The 18,491-nt window shown below is 31.2% G+C and overlaps 2 protein-coding genes across 7 annotated transcripts in view; both read right to left on the bottom strand.

Annotated features, from left to right (window-relative positions):
- Positions 1–3,598, bottom strand: part of LOC111879827 (WAT1-related protein At5g40240) — a 4,193-nt gene extending 595 nt beyond the window's left edge. The window contains exons 1-7 of one of the 3 annotated variants that reach the window (XM_023876261.3): positions 3,422–3,555; positions 3,140–3,336; positions 2,954–3,019; positions 2,753–2,869; positions 2,278–2,512; positions 1,621–1,779; positions 116–267 (exon numbers count right to left, since the gene is read on the bottom strand). In XM_023876261.3, coding sequence (XP_023732029.1) covers positions 116–267; positions 1,621–1,779; positions 2,278–2,512; positions 2,753–2,869; positions 2,954–3,019; positions 3,140–3,195 — 785 coding nt within the window. In that variant the 5' untranslated portion in view covers positions 3,196–3,336; positions 3,422–3,555. Of the gene's footprint in view, positions 1–115; positions 268–1,620; positions 1,780–2,277; positions 2,513–2,752; positions 2,870–2,953; positions 3,020–3,139 lie in introns of all 3 variants that reach the window. The other 2 variants (XM_023876259.3, XM_023876260.3) reach the window with 2 other exon arrangements.
- Positions 3,599–5,281: 1,683 nt separating this feature from the next.
- On the bottom strand, positions 5,282–10,577 carry LOC111879825 (WAT1-related protein At5g40240). Of its 4 annotated transcripts, XM_023876256.3 has the most exons (9): positions 10,324–10,397; positions 10,151–10,202; positions 9,165–9,423; positions 8,809–8,874; positions 8,575–8,691; positions 7,562–7,802; positions 7,310–7,468; positions 6,324–6,475; positions 5,282–5,536 (listed from the first exon to the last, which is right to left on the bottom strand). In XM_023876256.3, exons 3-9 carry the CDS (start codon positions 9,377–9,379, stop codon positions 5,374–5,376), a joined length of 1,113 nt encoding a protein of 370 aa, XP_023732024.1. In that variant the 5' UTR covers positions 9,380–9,423; positions 10,151–10,202; positions 10,324–10,397; the 3' UTR covers positions 5,282–5,373. The 4 variants fall into 4 exon arrangements, with proteins under 4 accessions (XP_023732024.1, XP_023732025.1, XP_042754773.1 ...); XM_023876257.3 differs by lacking the exon at positions 9,165–9,423 and having other exon boundaries at positions 10,324–10,577; XM_042898839.2 differs by lacking the exon at positions 7,310–7,468 and having other exon boundaries at positions 10,324–10,400.
- Between the last annotated feature and the right edge of the window lie 7,914 nt (positions 10,578–18,491).

Consider the following 18,491-nt stretch of genomic DNA (forward strand, 5'->3'; position numbering starts at 1 on the left):
CAAAATTCAAACTTCAAGAACAAGCCTCGATCGCATGGGTTATTATTTAACAATGACCAATAAGCTCAAATGGGATTTATATATTGATATTGTGACAAAAATGTTAACAGTTTACCTTCCTAAATAAAGAGAATCACCAAGAAATGTAACACCCATCGTGCTAGCGATTACTATGGAAAGGGGTGAGAACATTGCCACAAAAACTGGACCTTTCTTCTGTAGGCACCAAATCAATGCACTACTACGAAATGCAGTGGAAACTATTGCCTTCAAATATGAAAAAAAATAAAAATAAAAATCTTCTGTCACCAAATTATGTTGCCCAAATCGGATAAACTTATAAAATACCAATGTACTTTTGATTTTTCAATATTGTTCTGTTTTTCTTTTTTCATTGATACCTAATCTCTTATGGTCCCTTTCACCATTTATTAATTTACATGTATATTAGTCATATACTTTCTTGTTTGCCTTTCATTCGACATATATGTATGGAAATTTGTTTCCGTGTATTCCATTCATGTCATTCATTGGATGGAATTGAACGACAAAAAAAATGGAATAGATGAGCCATTACATGAATGTCATGCATCATCATATGTTTGGCTGACTTCTAGAAATGAAATAAGGATATGAATCTTTTATAATATATTTAAATGTAACATTATGATTTCAAATTTGAAACTATATTGTATTTATAAATTTAATTATAATTAAAAAAATTATTTCTAAAAATAAAATATTATATATAATAAAAGCTCAAATAAGTTATAATAAAAATAATATTTTTTCACTACTGAAAAATTATAATATAAATAATAAATTGTATTGTTTCCTTTTAAATTATGCCATTAAAAAATGGATAAATCCATGGGTCATATTGCAATTTTGCATTCCATTCCATGACAGATGGAAAAGAAACACCACTAACTAATTAATGTAAATGAACAAAATGGAAGGAATCAAGTCGTTTTTTAAATATGGTCCCATTGACTCCATTCTATTCCAAAGAGAAAACCAAACATTTTTTTTGCGTTACTATAAACCATTCTATTCCTTTTTTCAATCCATCACATTTAAATCTACCTAAAACTAAATTTAGTTAATAGGCTACATGGATCATCATTTTGGTTTGTTTTCATCTATTACTAATCAAGTTTTATGCGGAAAAATTTCATTATTTTGAAAAAAAAAAAAAATTTGAAAAGTCCTAAATATATATATATATATATATATATATATATATATATATATATATATATATATATATATATATATATATATATATATATATATATATATATATATATATATTAACAGAAAAGTCCGGATTATTTAATTTTGTATGATAATCTGTCATTTACTGTTAAAATAAAAAAATCGTTAATTTGGACAAAATAATAAATAATCAGGTTTTTCTATTCAGAAGTAAAATTATGATTTTATCAAAAAAATTTCTAAAAGTAACAAACTTTTCTGGATGTCACCTAAACTTAGCAACTGGGAAACAGGTTACTAGATGATCATAACCTTTTGAAAGTACGCTGACTAGATATTAATAATGACCAAGGTAGGATGAATCAAAACGATCGACATTGTTATTCAATTTAATTGACTTACTCCCAAAACAACAGCCACCATTGCGATTCCTGGTTGCATCACCCAATCGCTTGGATTTTCAACTAGGAACAAAGATAGAACTTTACATTGAATTGTCCCAAATAGGCAGTAGAAAAACACAGCCGTGACTTGATCCGGGTACTCTCTAGATGTGGCTGACTGGATATATAAAAGAGATATAATTAATCAATAAATTAATACGTAAAACAGTTGCATGGTTTCATGTATTAGAGTAAATTACACGAATAGTCCCTATGGTTTAGGGTAATTTGCGTGTTTGGTCCCTAACTTATATTTTTAACTCGGAAGATCCCTATTGTTTGTTTTTGTTACACGCTTGGTCCCTGTCTTACCTAAAAATACTATTTTTCCCTTGATTTTTTGATTTATTTAAATAAACACACCCCCAATCCCACCGTCCTCACCTTACCTTACCTACCTCATCATTTTTTCCTACTTAAATAATAGTCTTTTTACGTAAGATAGGGATCAAACGTGTAACAAAAATAAATAGTAGGGACCAAGCGCGTAACAAAAACAAACAATAGAGACCTTCCGAGTTAAAAAAATTAGTTAGGGACCAAACGTGCAAATTACTCCAAACCATAGGGACCATTCGTGTAATTTACTCCATGTATTATTCATGGGAGTACGTACTTGTAAAACCTTCCATATTGAAGAAACGATTCCCGCCATAACAAGAATCAGACCTCCAAAAACCCAATCCGATGCTTGTGACAAAAGAAGATGATTATGGGAATTAGACGAAGAGTTTGTGTGAAAAATTTCAGGACCTTTATATAATGTGAACACCATTGCTCCCGATATTGCTACTATGGTTCCAAATAATTTCGCTAGACTACTTGAACTCCTTATGTCTATTTTCTCCATCCTAAAACAAATGTAAATTAGCTAGCCAAACTAGAAATGGGTTAAAAGGTTAAAAATTGTTGAAACTAAACTACTATACTCAATTTTATTCAAGAAAAAGTGGAATATTAGATCATTAAGTGTTGTAATCATAACTCTTGGTTTCTCATTAGGTTTATATAAAAGTACATAACAAATTAAAGACGCCTTTACCCGATTTTTCCCCTTACAAAACGAAACCTTTCTTGATCCTTGGCATTACCTGAAAGCAACTGCAAGCAAGAATGTGTTTGCTGGAGTCAAGTTAGAAATAGCACTTGCCATGGTTGGAGAGCTGTAGCCAATTCCAATATACACAAGAAACTGAAAAAGACAAATCCTACAAACAATCCATGTGCATAAAATTTATTGTATATAAAATCTTTTCAAAATACAAAATGTCACCATGGGTTGCATTACTTACCCTAAAAGACCAAGGATGAAGAATCTAAAAAGAATATGGAACGTGAGCCGAGGACGCCCGGTGTTTCTGTACAAGTGAAGAAGAATTCTAATTGGTGCTTACTTCAGTTAGCAGAACAGAACAGAACAGAACAAAACATACATGTTACTATGTGATTTGCACAGAACAGAACAAAACAGAACATACATGTTACACTGTGATTTGCGTGCATTGGTCGGGACCTGAAATTGATTTGTCCACATAAACGAAAGAGATCCTTTCTTGATCTCTCGTCTTTGAAAAAGACAAAAATGCCCTCTTCATCATCATCTTGTGTAGTCCCTTTCGGTCTAGTCCTACATAATAAACGGGTCCCAAATAGCCGTAGAAGGAGGACTACAAACCTGAAGATGTGGATGATGAAGAATGGAAGAAGAATCAATGTTCCAAGAGCATCATGGTAAACAATATAGACAAATTTGTTCATACCACCATTCATTGCAGCTTTCACTATTGTGAGAATGCTCATATCCAAGAATTCTACCATCAACATAATAACATAGGGCAGCACCTCCTTGGTCCATAACAACATCTTGCTTCTTGTCACTCCCATATTTTTTTTTTTACTTTTTGAATATCGTTCCCAATATCTTGATAGAAGTATGCATTATAAGGGGATTTCAAAGTATGTGATTTTTTAAAATTTGCATATCTTTTCCACGAGATTCAAATTTTGATAAAATATTAAGGAATTTCAGTTAGTGACAAACTCGGAAGCATTATTGTGACGATGTCTTGTATTTTACATAATAAACAATGGTATAATGATTTTTTTTCAAATGTATGTAAGCATCCACTCACCTAGTGCAAGGACAGCTATTAAGTAAAAGAAAACCCATGTGCAAAAGTAACATTCATTCATCAACATTAAAAAATAGGAAAATGTGATTCGTCTTAATGTTAAATTGTGGCATAAGACAAGTTACATGATCAGTTTTTCTGGGAAAATTTTCTGACTTGAAGGCCGAAAGTTTTGAGAAGATTTCTAAAAGGGTTAATATCGTAAAAATCCTTAAGTTTTCAGGGTTTTGTCGTTTTTGCCCCAAATTGAATTTTATGTCCGTTTTTACCCTAACATTTTCCAAAAAATGTTCGGTTTTACCCTTTTACCGGTGATAACAGGTTTCCATTATATTAATTACTTCGCAAAAAATCCTTAAGTTTACAGTTTTTTACGTTTTTACCTTTAAGTTTATAATTTTTTTTTTTACACTTTTACCCTATGTATTTTTTTTATATTATACGTATTCAAGCAGAAAAATCATATGAATATGTATATTATGAAAAAAATATACTTAGGGTAAAAGTGTAAAAAAAATTATAAACTTAAGGGTAAAAACGCAAAAAAAAATGGTAAACTTAAGGGTTTTTTACGAATTTAATATAATGGTAACCTGGAAAACCTGTTATCACCGATAGGGTAAAACCGAACATTTTTTCGAAAATGTTTGGGTAAAAACAAACATAAATTTCAACTTTGGGCAAAACCGATAAAACCCTAAAAACTTGATGGTTTTTATGAAATTAACCCTTCCTAAAAATTGCATCTCTTACAGAAATCAGAGTTGACAAATAGTTACAATTTCATGTGAATCTTGAAGTTCACTTTATCACTTAGCATGATGAGTACGACAATCTGAGTTGAAGTGGAACTTAAAGAATCATATAAAGCACACGTCTAACTTCTTTGTAAGATCATAATATATGAATGTAGTGGTCAATATATCAAGAAACAACATATTTATCCCAGATAGCTTTAGACAAATTAGAAACAGATTATCTTTAACATATGAATGTTATTAAACAATTAAGTACATTTACAATAAACAAACTCATTTTATTATTAAAGAAAAGTTGTATGAAACTTGAAACTAGCTTGACAAGTGGTGAAGAACTTGATATTGATGGAAAAGATTATTTATCGAGTCACAAATTTTTGCATGTTATAAAAATGTGAATTACCTCGTATGTATTAGCAGCACCTAGAATTTTTGGGTTTCTCGACCACAAGATTTTTGTATTTTGGTAGGTTTAGTCCCTAGACTTTAGTATATTGGTAGGTTTAGTCCCTACATTTTTTGGGTTTAGACTTTGACCATAGGACTTTCGTATATTGGCAACTTTGGTCCCTAGACTTTATATTTCAACAGTACGATCATTCCAGTTTGATACAAATAGACTTTATTATTTCACAGACGTTTGTCGGCAAATAAAAAGTGGTTGTACAGTTAAAAAAAATGGTGGGCCCTACAAATAAAAGTCGTGTCGAGTTAATTGGTTCACTCACAATTTTGAATTCTCTTTTAAACATTACTCTATTATTTACTTTATTTTTTCTATAAATCATTATTTCTCCATTTGATACTCAATTTCACAACAAATTAACATTTCGATTCATTTACAGATGAAAGGAGAGGAGTCGTAGGATTTGATGATCCGGGTTCATCTGCACCATCCAAAATATTCGTCTCCATCTTCTTCTGTTTAGCCTGGCCCCACATCACTGTATAAAATCCTCCAGCAACTATCACAGCTCCAATTGCACTGCATATACAAATTCAAATAAGTTAAATGGAAAAAATAAATAAAGATCTTCCTTTTATAGCAATATTAACCAAATATATAGCAATCAATTCTAATAAATAAAGATCTTTTTGTTACATGTCACATTCACATTCATTTTGTCACATGGTTATTTTATATTACTTTTTTCCAAGTGTCATTTTATGGTTTTTATTTTATTTTATTAAATTTCATATAGTGTTTAAATGTAATAATTGCAATAAATATAATAATAAATGGATATTAATGAACTTACATTCTAATTTCAAAATTCCTAAATTAAAGCCCTATTAGTTAATTTGTTTATTTATGTAAATTATTTGTTTAAATTTAAACGAGAAAAAAAAACACTTCAATTTTAAAATTCAATATTTTTTGTCATTTTTCTTATAAATTCAAAGCTCTCAAATATTTAACATTTTAAAAATAAATAAATAAACCCATGTAATACATGGGTCTCACAACTAGTTTTCATTACTATAACTGGATAGAGTTTTCAAAAGCTTAATGTTATAATAAGAAAAAAAATTGAACGCTATAATTGGATGGATTTTTCAAAGCAAAAAAAAATTGGAAGTATAATGATGGAATAGAAAGAAATAAAAAAAAAAAAAAAAAAAGAAAACAGGATTCTATAGTAAACAAATAAATGGAAGTACATTGCTATTTTAAATTTTTTCAAGCTCAAATGGGATTATAAAATTTGATATTTGTGAAAAAAAAAATATATATATATATATATATATATATATGTGTGTGAATTGTTTACCTTCCTAAATGAAGTGAATCACCAAGAAAAATGACACCCATGGTGCTTGCAATTACTATAGAGAGGGGATTGAACATTGCAACAAAAACTGGACCTTTTTTCTTCAAGCACCAAATCACAGCACTACTACGAAATGCAGTGGAAAATACCCCCTTCAAAAAAAAGTCAAAAAGTCAATCTTCAAACACCAAAGTAAGTTGCCAAATCTCATAACATGTTAAAATAATGATGTACTTTTTGTTTTGTTTGGTTGGAAGGAATGGAATTGGTCATTGCATTCCATGATCATGTTTGGTTGGTTTGAAGGAATGCAATGAACCAAATTAATTAAAAAATTTCATTAACTTATATAAAATTAAAAATCACATTATAGTTTAATTAAAGTAATAAAACCTGTGCCACTATAGATGCTATAATGGTATCTAGAAAAAAAAAACCTATGCTATGCAATGGGGTCGGGTTTTTTTTTATGTATTATTAGCAGTTTAGTAAAAGCCAACGGGGACAATTTTTGTAATTAGTTTTGTACACAAAGTTAAACCTGCCAAAATACAAAAATGTTAAACATATGGACTGTTTTTGAAAAAAAAAACATTACAGGGACCTTTTCTATAAATTAAAAAATTGCAGGGACTAAATCTGTCAAAATGGAAAACCTTTGTTGAACGGACAAAATCTGCCAAAATGTAAAACATTTTTGGCAAAAGTGAACTAAATCTGTCAAAATGTAAACCCTTTGTTTGCAGGGACTAAATCTGTCAAAATAGAAAACCTTTGTTTGCAGGGACTAAATCTGCCAAAATGTAAAACAATTGTGGCAAAAGTGGACTAAATCTGTCAAACATAAAACCTTTGTTTGCAAGGACTAAATCTGCCAAAATATAAAACATCTGTAGCAAAAGTCCAAAAGTGAAAAACACAATGAGAACTAATAGCATATAAAATACAATACACAAATAAACCAAAAAACATTGCTATTTCCTTACCCCAAAAACAACAGCAAATATCGCGATGCCAGGTGGCAGCACCCAATCGATTGGATTTTTCACTAAGAACAAGGATAAAACTACACATTGAATTGTCCCAAAAAGGCAGAAGAAAAAAATAATTGTAACTTGATCAGGGTATTCTCTAGATGTCGATGACTGGATTTATAAAATATAAGTCAAGAAATCAATACCTTAATTTATATAAATAAATAAATAAAAATAGTTCAATGGTTTTGATGTAATTCTTACTTGTAAAACATTCCAAATGGAACCAACGATTCCACCAATCACAAGAATCAAACCTCCAAAAATCCAATCGGATGCTTGTGAGAAAAGAAGCCGATGATTGGGTGAATAATCAGAAGAGGAAATCATGTTAAAAATTTCTGGGCCTTTATAAAATGTGAACACCATTGCTCCTGTTATTGCTACTATTGTGCCAAATAATTTTGCTCGACTACTTGAACTTTTTATGTCTATTTTCTCCATCCTAAAATTCATATATATTAGTTTCGAATCTTTAATTAAAAAAAAAAAAAAAAAACAAAGGTATGACAATTAAAACTAACATATGTGGTAATAAACCAAATTTGGGTTTATAATAAGTGGTCGAATTAGAATTATTTGCTAGCATTAGCAATTCCATTTTTTTCTTATGTAAAGAAGTCTCATTATTTTGGGAAAATTTTTGATACAGTCCTATTTTTTTTTTGGAACAAAAAAGTCCTGATTATTTAATTTTACATGATAATCTGTCATTTCTTGTTAAAATAAAAACAAGGATTAATTTGTGCAAAATATTAAGTAATCCGGACTTTTATGTTTAAAAAAGAATTTAGGACTTTATCAAAAAAATTCCCAGAATAATGGGACTTTTCTGCATAAAACCCTTTGAAATAACAATGTCATCTATATACAAATTAATCCATAATTGGATAGATTTTTTCAAAGAATATTGTCGTAATAAGAAAATAAAATGTTATTGCATGATAGATTTTGCAAATTAAAACACCTTAATAAGAGAAGAAAATTTTGTAATATATGAAAGTAGGAAGCAAATGCAAATAAAGAAAACTACGTTTCTATTTTTGCATTTAACCCAATAAGAAATAGGTCAAAAGGATTGAAAGTTGATCTAAAAAAAAAAAAAAAAAAAACATGGTCACTATTTTTTTAGAACTAGTTTTTAGTTTTGTAGTCATATTTTACGTATTTATAAAACTAAAAAGAAATTGAAAAAAAAAAAAAAACTTTCATGTTACCCGAAAGCTACTGCAATCAAGAACGTGTTCCCGGGAGTCAAATTAGCAATGGCACTTGCCATGGTTGGAGAGCTGTAGCCAATACCAATATACACAAGAACTTGAAAAAGACAAAGCCTACAAAAAAACCCATGTACACAAACTTTATTATTATAAATAAAATCTTTTAAAAATATATATATATAAATTAAAATGTCACCATGGATTGATATCAATAGCATTACTTATAATTACCCTAAAAGGCCAAGTACGAAGAATCTGAAAAGTATACGGAACGTGAGTGGAGGCCGCCCAACGTTTCTGTACACCGCCAAAAGAATAACGTCAGCAGACAAGACAAGACAAGACAGGTTGTACTTGTACCGACATGACTAGAACAGTACAAAACAGGTTGTACTGTGTTTGACATGAGACGACTGGGACTAGACCCAGATAGGTGTGAAAGAGACTTGTTCTAGATCTCTAGTATCTCAAAAGACAAAAATGCCCTTTTCATCTTGTCATCGAAAATAACCCTAAAAAAGTTTGTCCGGCCATGTCATGCGTAACAAACGCGATCCAAAAGAATAAAAGATAGGAAAATCATGAACCTGAAGGTATGGATGATGAAAAATGGAAAAAGAATCAATGTTCCAAGGGCATCATGGTAAACAATATAAACAAAACTATTCATACCACCATTCATAGCGGCTTTAACTATTGTGAGGACGCTCATATCTAAGCATGTTATCAATAACATAGCAACAAAGGGAAGCACTTCATCGGTCCATGACCATGTCTTGTTTCTTGTAGTTGTAGTTGTCATATCTCAATATTGTCTCCAAAATCTTGATAGAAGTGTGTATGCATCTAATGAGAAATTTTTATATTTTGGTCAACTTATATCTCGTTTCTCTAGTTTCAATTTAGACACCTACTTTTTTGATTAAATAATAATATTTTCATCAATTTGTTTTATCATGTAATAAACAAAGGTCATGTTGCTTTCGCATTTATCTACTGCAAGGACTCCATGTGCCCACTTAAAATGGTAAAGAATTCTATATTAAGAAATACAGTCATTTAATGTCGAAAAAAGAAAGATGTGACTTTTTATTTTAAAATTCATTGTTGTGATTAAGATTTTGATTAAGGGGTAAAATGGTAATTTCACTATTTTTATTGGCTAAAATCATTCACTCAACTACTACAGAAACATATAGTATTAGTTATAAGAATCTTCATTCTCAGAATTATAAGAAATTTAGACAAGTGAATTACTTTATACATGATTAATAATAATTCAACTGACAACCTGTTGTTTGTTCGATAATAAGGAAGAGAGAATTATGAAGAAATATGAAACTTGTGTTAAGATGTAGTTGTAACCCAGGTAACATGATTATTAACTATGATCTGATTATCTAAATGTGTAATTATGATTCAGGTTTTCATTTTAAGCAATAACCACTATGAAATCACACATCCACACACATTTATAATCAACGATTACCTAATTATCTGATTTTGATTAAGTCGCAGTTGTTAAAATCTTGCATAAAACATCTAATAAGTGCAGGAGAGACAACAAGTTCACCTTCCTTCAAGAGCAGTATGAGGAACCCCAAAATTGATTGAAAAGATTAATCCTGCAAAAAATTAACTTTAGTGAAGTTATCGATTAATCGACAGAAGGATCAATCTACCAGAATTTCAAAATCCCACGCAAATTGGGTGCATTAAGCAACATTGATATGTTTATCCGCATACCTGAGCAAAATCGCCTTGAACAATATCCAATTGTCGAATGTCCATTTGAAAATGTTTTAGGGCTTTTAAAAACACGAAGCAGAAGGAAAATCATTTCATGAAGATGAAGCTGGGAGTCGGTGGTTGTGCATATTTTCCATTTATCACCGGAAACCGCGGCCACCGTGAGTCCATATGTGATGGTGGCCGTCAAACGTCACCACCATGTTGAAGGGGTATATTGAAGCTCAAGTTTACCATCTGAAATTATCGATCATGGCCAAAAAGCGTGGACATTAAATTATTATTAAAAGGACTAAAATACAAATTTAAAAGGACTAAAATACAAATTTAACATAATTTTTTTAAGAAAAACTGAAAAATTAAGGCTGCGTTTGTTTTTTGTCCATAAATATTTCTGACTTCTTCTGTCTGCGCGACGCGCAAACATTAGCTTTTGCAGATTGTTTGCTTTTTTGAAGACTGCAGACCTAAAAATGTATGTGCGTCCTCTTTTTGGCGCAAATGTGGACCAGAGTCTTCTAACATCTTCATAGATATCTTATAGCCTAAAAAAACACATATAATTTTTTTAATATATATATATATATATATATATATATATATATATATATATATATATATATATATCCCTATACTAATAAAAGAGTAGTTCTTTTGTCATATGTCACCATGTTAGGCATTGTAATAAATATCATGACACTTGTCAATCTATTGGCACTTGTAATTAATATCATGACACTTATCAATCTATTAATTCTCTATTTCAAATTTCAAATTTCAAAATTTAAATCATATTTTAATTACATTAAATTAATAATATTAGAATAAAAATAAAATAAAATTTATACGAATTATTATAAAATAAAATTTATACAAATTATAAGATGATATATTTTACGTATTTATTTGAATTAACGATTATAATTTTATATATAGGTAAAATAATATCTTTAATTAATAAGTTTTCTAAAATTATTAATTAATAGTTTTGAGTTTTTACTTAGAAAGTTTAATTAATTCTAACTGTGGTTCCCACGGGTTATAAACTAGTATATATATATATATATATATATATATATATATATATATATATATATATATATATATATATATATATATATATATATATATATATATATGTATGTATATATATAGGCTTAGGTTATTCTATTCAAATTAATTATTGTGTTATTATATGCATAAATGTGGGCCAATCAATTTTATTTAATTTAAGAAAGTGATTAATACATATTATTGAATTAAATATAATTGAAAATTAGCATCTAATTTAATTACAAGGGTATTTTAGTCAATTAATATATATTTAATAAAGGAAAAATTGCATATTTTAAGGGATCATAGATTCTATTAATTTTAAAAACCCGATTTTACGAATTATAATTCTTTTAATTCGAAGATTCTGACGGAATATGTTTATGAGTATATTCAAAAATAAAAATATTCTTGAACTATAAATATAAAAATATTCTTAAACCTATTTCTTGATTATGACTTTAAAAACTTCTTCTAGAACAACAAATTCTTGAACAATCAATTGAAGAATAAAAACAAAAAATACATTATTTCTTATAGAATACAAGTAACAATTTTTAAGAATTACATTTATTGTTAAAGAATAAAACTAAAAAAACATTCAAAACAAGAAAGAAAATATCAAAATCTAACAACGACACTAATACATTCTAAAAAGAATAATGTTGCTTGGATTCACTTTCAATTTTGTGGTCCGTTCTTCAAGCATCAACTTCTGTGAAAATAAAACCAAATTATAGTTTAGATTCCAATAATGCATTAGCACATGAGAAATAAAAAACTAAATTCCTTTCGAAAAATATGTGGACTTGTGAATTGCATCAAAACCAATAACCAGGAATTGTAGAAGATGCATAATTCAGTGAGAAAATATTCATACTCCATTCCAACAGAATTAGAATTCATGATTCCATTCCAACAGAATTGGAATTCATGATTCCATTCCAAAAGAATTGGAATCGCACCAATATCATCCATTGATCATCTTCAGAAACAAATTGATATATTCTGACAGAATCGAAATTCAAGATTCCATTCTAGTAGAATGTTGTAAGTTTCATATGTACCCTGTTTTGCTTTGATATCTCTCGTTTCGTTCCCAGCCAAGAAAACAAGAACATTCTTATTATTGATTTCATGTATACCTGCAAATGAGAAATACAACCACTCATTGTTATTGCTTAATCTTCTTTACATGGCAATTTCAAGCAATAAACATCACATTGAATTCTTTCAAGCAAAACAAACAATTCCCTATAAAACATTAACCGCGAAAACCCATTCCATTTATCCATTTCTATCAAGAACAATCAAACCCAAAACCCATCAACACTCCACTGAATTTTTGTCAAAACAAAGGAAAGAAAACCAAAATCAAAGGAATATCCATGGCCACATTTGGTCTACTGCCAGCAGTTCTAGATGTAAATAGTTATGAAACTATAACCTATTGAAATATCAACAGTTAATTCTCAAATTTTGGCTTCTTTTCATCAAAGAGCATAATTTCGATCTCAAAATATACTTATTTAAAAATGTACATTAGCAGAGAAATCAAAAAACTATTATCGTGAATTTATATCCAACAAGCAAATAAAATTACCCCGAAAGCAACCAAGTAAAAGGCCAAAGATTTGGATCAAATAAAGGTTTGAAGATCATAATATATCAGAAAAAGATCGATAGAACAACAAATTTATTCACCTCTTGGAGAATTTGCACGACATTTTTGGTCAGCTATCATTTGGGGAGAGAATAAATCCACGACAATGTGTATAGGAGTTCTTGTTTACTATTTTCAATTCTCCTTAATCGACACCTCATTCGATGGCCTTGTCGAATCTAGGTCTACCGATCCTTCATCCGTCATCGATTACTTTTCAACGGAAGAAGAAAATGATTTAGTATATGAGAGAAACGACTGTAAGAAGAACTACAGGGCCAACAATATGGTGGCGTCGCTGCTATGATTGGAGCGGATCTTGGCAATGAACAGATGCATGAAGGCGGCAACGGTGCTAACTCGATTGTGTGTTGGGGTTTCTCGGAGATGTGATAGTGATGCTTCGATGGCTGGGGGATTTCGGATGCTCCCCTTCAAACTCGACAGTAATGGTGTTAGGATCCATTTCTCATGTGGTCTTCAAATCAAATTTAAAAAGCCGACGATGGATGTAGAAACCCTAGATAGCTTAGCTGAAGTCAATGGTTACCATAATTATAGGATATTATTTGTGGAAACTAATTATCAAATTACCTATTTGCCCTTATTTATTTATTTAATTATTTAATTTTATTTTAAATTTTGATTTGCCCACATTTATGCATACAATAACACAATAATTACTTTAAATACCTAAACCTAGCTCTCTCTCTCTCTCTCTCTCTCTCTCTTTCTCTCTCTCTCTCTCTCTCTCTCTCTCTATATATATATATATATATATATATATATATATATATATATATATATATATCTATATATATATATATATATAATGTTAATGCTAACAGGCCCTCTGTAGTCGAAATGTGAGGGCTCAAACGAACGTTCAGACTAGATCTGAAATCAAGAAATAAGAGAGACGGTAGACCATTGGTGAAAATGTCAGCATATTGGAACGAGGAAGGGACATGAAGAATTCAAACAAAATGGATGTCAATCTCGATGTGTTTGGTGCGTTGATGTTGCACTAGATTAGAAGACATGTAAAATCCACTAACGTTGTCACAATACACAAGAGTGGCAGTGAGAGGAGGGTACAATAATTCCCGAAGAAGGTTTCGTAACCAACTCGTTTCTGCAACAAAATTTGCAACTTTTCGATACTCTGCTTCGGTACTGGAACGAGAAATGGTACCATATCATTTGGAAGACCATGACAAATGTTTCGGATCAAGAAAGACACAATAGCCAGATGTTGAACGTCTGGTAGCGGGACAACCATGCCAATCAGCATTAGTATAAGCAACTAGACCCTGTGAATGGGATGCATACAACTTTAGACCATGATTAATAGTACCATTGACATGTCTCAAAATGTGTTTTACAGCCGAAAAATAAGGCTCTCTCGGGCCATGCATGAACAAGAAGACTTATTGCACGACATAGGTGATGTCTGGTCTCGTGAACGTCAGATATTGTAGAGCACCTGCAAGGCTACTATATAGAGTTGGGTCGGAGATAGGAGGGTATGTACCATCAAATTTGGCTATAGTCTCAGTAGTTTTGCAGTTAAGCATGTTAACACGTTCCACAATCTCTTTGGTATATTTTTGTTGTGAAAGAAATATGTCATGATCGTCTCTGTTAACATCAATACCTAAAAAGTAGTTTAAAGAGCCCAAATCTGTCATGGATAATTCTAAACGTTAGGTGGTAATAATCTATTGAAGAAGACATGTAGATTGTTGGATTAGGTGTCTAATCCCATAACTATAATCGGTATGTACTTGATTTGATTGTAGCATGGTCCTTTTGGGTTGCCTTCACCATAGCAACTTGACATGATGAGTTTTGGAGAAAGAGGTTAATAAATGGTTTATTGGTATATTATAAGAATAATATATTAATTAGTAATCATATTATTTAATTAGTGTTTAATCATAAATTAATTTGGAATTAATTTAATGGTTAAAGGAATTGATTAAAAGAATGGCGACTGATTATGTAAATCTGTGATAGTAGCAGTTTTGGGCTGATGGACTCTATTGAAAGGAGGTGGACGAAAATCTATGGCAAGCCCATAGAGTTTTCGTCCAAGGCCTGTCATATGGGAGTTTATGGACTGCTTAGGGCCTAAGAAAGGAAACTAGGGTTTCCAGCTGAAAACCCTAGCAACCTCAACTATAAAAGGAACCCCCAACCTCATGAAATTGGCCACTAGTTTTCAAGAGAGTACCCTAGCCATTTTCTTCCTCTTTCTCCCTCATTCTTTGCTTGTGGTGTTTGTGACTCCATTAGATATACAACTTTTGGGGCACTAGGCTCTCAAAGGTCAAGAAATTGAAGAATGATTACTTGTTATTACAAGATAACAAGAACGGTAAGATCTAAATCCTTATGTATTTCAAATTTTTGTAGATCTAGGGTTTATTCTTTGGATATTCTATTTGTATATATAACTTGAAAAAAATCTAGATCCAAAGCATTAGGGTTGCATGTGCACATAGGAATGTTGTAATGATCAAAACCCAACAGTGGTATAAGAGCTTAGGGTGTTTTTCTGTTATATTTGATGCAATTGTAATTTGTTCAAAGCTAGATCAAAATCATTTTTGCTCTCTGTCCACTGAACTCGACGAGTCCAAAGCTGAACTCGACGAGTTGGACCAACTCGACGAGTCCATGCCCTGACTCGATGAGTTGCTTCGTCTGTTGGCAGATTTTTCGGATTTCATGTCTAAATTAGATAAGGATAATTACCTAAAATTGTTTTAACTGTTTGAAATCGAATTTTCTGATATGGTAATGGATATCCTCATCTAATTAAAAGATAATGGTCAAAATTTTAAGATAATGTCCAATTATAAGATTAATTGATTATTTAAAATTTGAACTAGTAATATTGAAAAGTTTCAAATTGCACCCTCTAGTTTTGGAATTTAAAATTTAATTAAAAGTTTAATTATGAAACATTAAATTCTAAAACCCTATTATTTTGAAAGTTTGAAATACAACCCTTATACTATTATAATATTAAAATATTAATATTAATATATATATATATATATATATATATATATATATATATATATATATATAAGATGAAGTCATTCTTACCGTTAGTAGGCCTCATTCACGAAGTCGGTCTATAAGGGGGGTATAAGGAAACTGCCTATAAAATGGCGGTTGAATGGGTGTCCACTCCCACCTACCGCTTCCTTGATTGGTGTAGGATCGTTAGCCGAAGGGGTAGGATAGGACATTAATTCTCTCATTAATAAGTATAATGATAAATATAAAGTAACTAAACGTTTTTATAAATTCCCAATCTTAGTTACTTTAGGAAAATATGAATCTGGTGCTAATCATTAGTGAAACGTGTGTGGTTAACCGACACACTAACTTGGACTAGCGAGGGTGGCGATGGGTAACTCATAAATTATCATAGATCAATGGAGCGTGTGTGGTTAACTGACACATTGATTTGGTGGTAAATGACATCGAGAGTACCAAACATATTTGCATGGTTATTCACACCTTGTTTGTGATCATCGGCATCCCAATCACAAACTTGAAGGGCATAATCGAGATTAAACATGTCATTGAAAATCTCAATGAATCTCAAAGATCTAGGAATTTCAATTCATAAAACCTAATTGTTTAAATTTCATTTTCATGGTGGAATTGGTAAATCACCATTTACCTACCTTCAAATAATTTGCAATTAGATTACGACATCCCTCTTCTGAATTGTAAAATTATTGTGTTGGGTCCTAGCCTTAATATTTCATTCGAGTGTTATATTAAGGATTTCATATCTAATCATAAACTTGTCTTTCTTCTTTTTCAGATGTCTGGCTCAAACAACGTTTCCGGCTTAACCTCCAACAACTCCTCGAACCCACTCTCGCTTCTCAACATTTGTGGGAGGATCACTTTTGATTGATCCAACTTCAATGATTGGATCAGAAACTGTAACGTCCGGTTCCTGTTACGTAATTAATTTACAATTTATTCATATTAGTATAGAAACTCGACAAGTTGGAGGCCCCAAACTCATCGAGTAGAGATGGATTGGGACGTGGGTTAATAAGTCTACTCGATGAGTTGAGAAGCCTCAACATCATGAGTAGACCTGGCAGAATGAAACCCTAATTTTCATGGTTTTTGCCCTATTTAAAGACCTTAATGCTTCATTGTGCCCCCCTCACCGCCCTTTTGTCCAGTAAAACCCTAATACATGCTTTCTATCATTTTAAGTGTGTATGAGTGTAAAGATAGTGTTTCTTTGGTGTTTTCTTGAAGGAGTTGAAGTTGTTGGTGCTTTGGTTGAAGAAAGAAGTTGTGGGTCCAAGGATTTCTCTGTTGAGTCAACCATATTAAGGTATAAAGTCTATACCTTGAGTATTCATTTTTTAGATCTCTTCATGGAGACGTTTAGGGCCTTAGTAGCTTATTTTGAAACTATTCTTGGATTTGAGCATTTCTTGAAGTTATGACTTCAGATCTAGACGTGCATGGCCTTATGAGACTTAAATTTTCTAGCTTTATCAAGTCTTGGCCCTTCTCCATGACCTAGACCCCTTATGAAGCTTAGTTTTGGTGTTTTTAGCTTCATGACACCATGCACGGATGTAAAATTAGCAACTTTACGTAATATCTCAGCCCTAGGCGACCAAATCTATGGTTTGGAAGCATTAAACTTGATTGGAAGTGACTGAATGGATTTAGACTAAGAGAACTTGACGAGTTGAATCATGGTCCCCCGACCTTTTCTGATTACTGAGAAAACTCGGTGAGTCAAGGAGATGACTCGGTGAGTTGGCTAGGGTTTTCTCAGTTTTTTGAAGACAGAAAGAACTCGACGAGTCCACAAAGGAACTCGATGAGTTGTATTGAAAAGTCCTAATTCTGTTAGAGGGAGGAACTCGACGAGTTCATGAAAGAACTCGATGAGTTGGATCACGATTTCAGGGTTTTATGGTTTATGGAACGGCGAGTTGAGTCAACCCGGAATGTTCACTTTGACCAGGGTGTTGACTTTGACTTCGACTTTGACCAAAGTTGACCCTTAAGGGGTCATGAGTATGGAAGGGTAATTAAAGGAAATGTTTTATGTGTAGGAGTTTGAATGGGGTTGATTTCAGAGTCGAGGACTGTTTAGCTACTTTACAACATTTGAGGTGAGTTACCTTGAAACATCCTAAAAACACGTTCCAAAAATTTCATTTTTAAATCATTAATAAAACCTTAAACAACATCATCATATAAAATCATAAACCAAGTATCTCAAAAATATCGTAATATCAGTGAACATATAGAAATCTCATATCAAAATATTAGAGTAAATCTCCCAGGCTAGAAGACTGTGGAGTGTGTCATGCAATCATCCCGTGCCCCTCCGCTTGCTAGCAGAAACCAAAACTAAAACTGTAAGCACGAAGCTTAG

Source organism: Lactuca sativa, chromosome 3 (genome assembly GCF_002870075.4).
Source record: "Lactuca sativa cultivar Salinas chromosome 3, Lsat_Salinas_v11, whole genome shotgun sequence".
Taxonomy (NCBI): Eukaryota; Viridiplantae; Streptophyta; class Magnoliopsida; order Asterales; family Asteraceae; genus Lactuca; species Lactuca sativa.

Excerpts from the sequence above, each read along its gene's own strand:
- LOC111879825 (XM_023876256.3), bottom strand. The coding sequence starts at position 9,379 with ATGACAACTACAACTACAAGAAACAAGACATGGTCATGGACCGATGAA. Across the intron at positions 7,469-7,561 it reads CCATTTGGAATGTTTTACAA|TCATCGACATCTAGAGAATA; the intron begins GTAAGAATTACA and ends TTATAAATCCAG. Across the intron at positions 6,476-7,309 it reads TATTTGCTGTTGTTTTTGGG|GGGGTATTTTCCACTGCATT; the intron begins GTAAGGAAATAG and ends TTTTTTTTGAAG.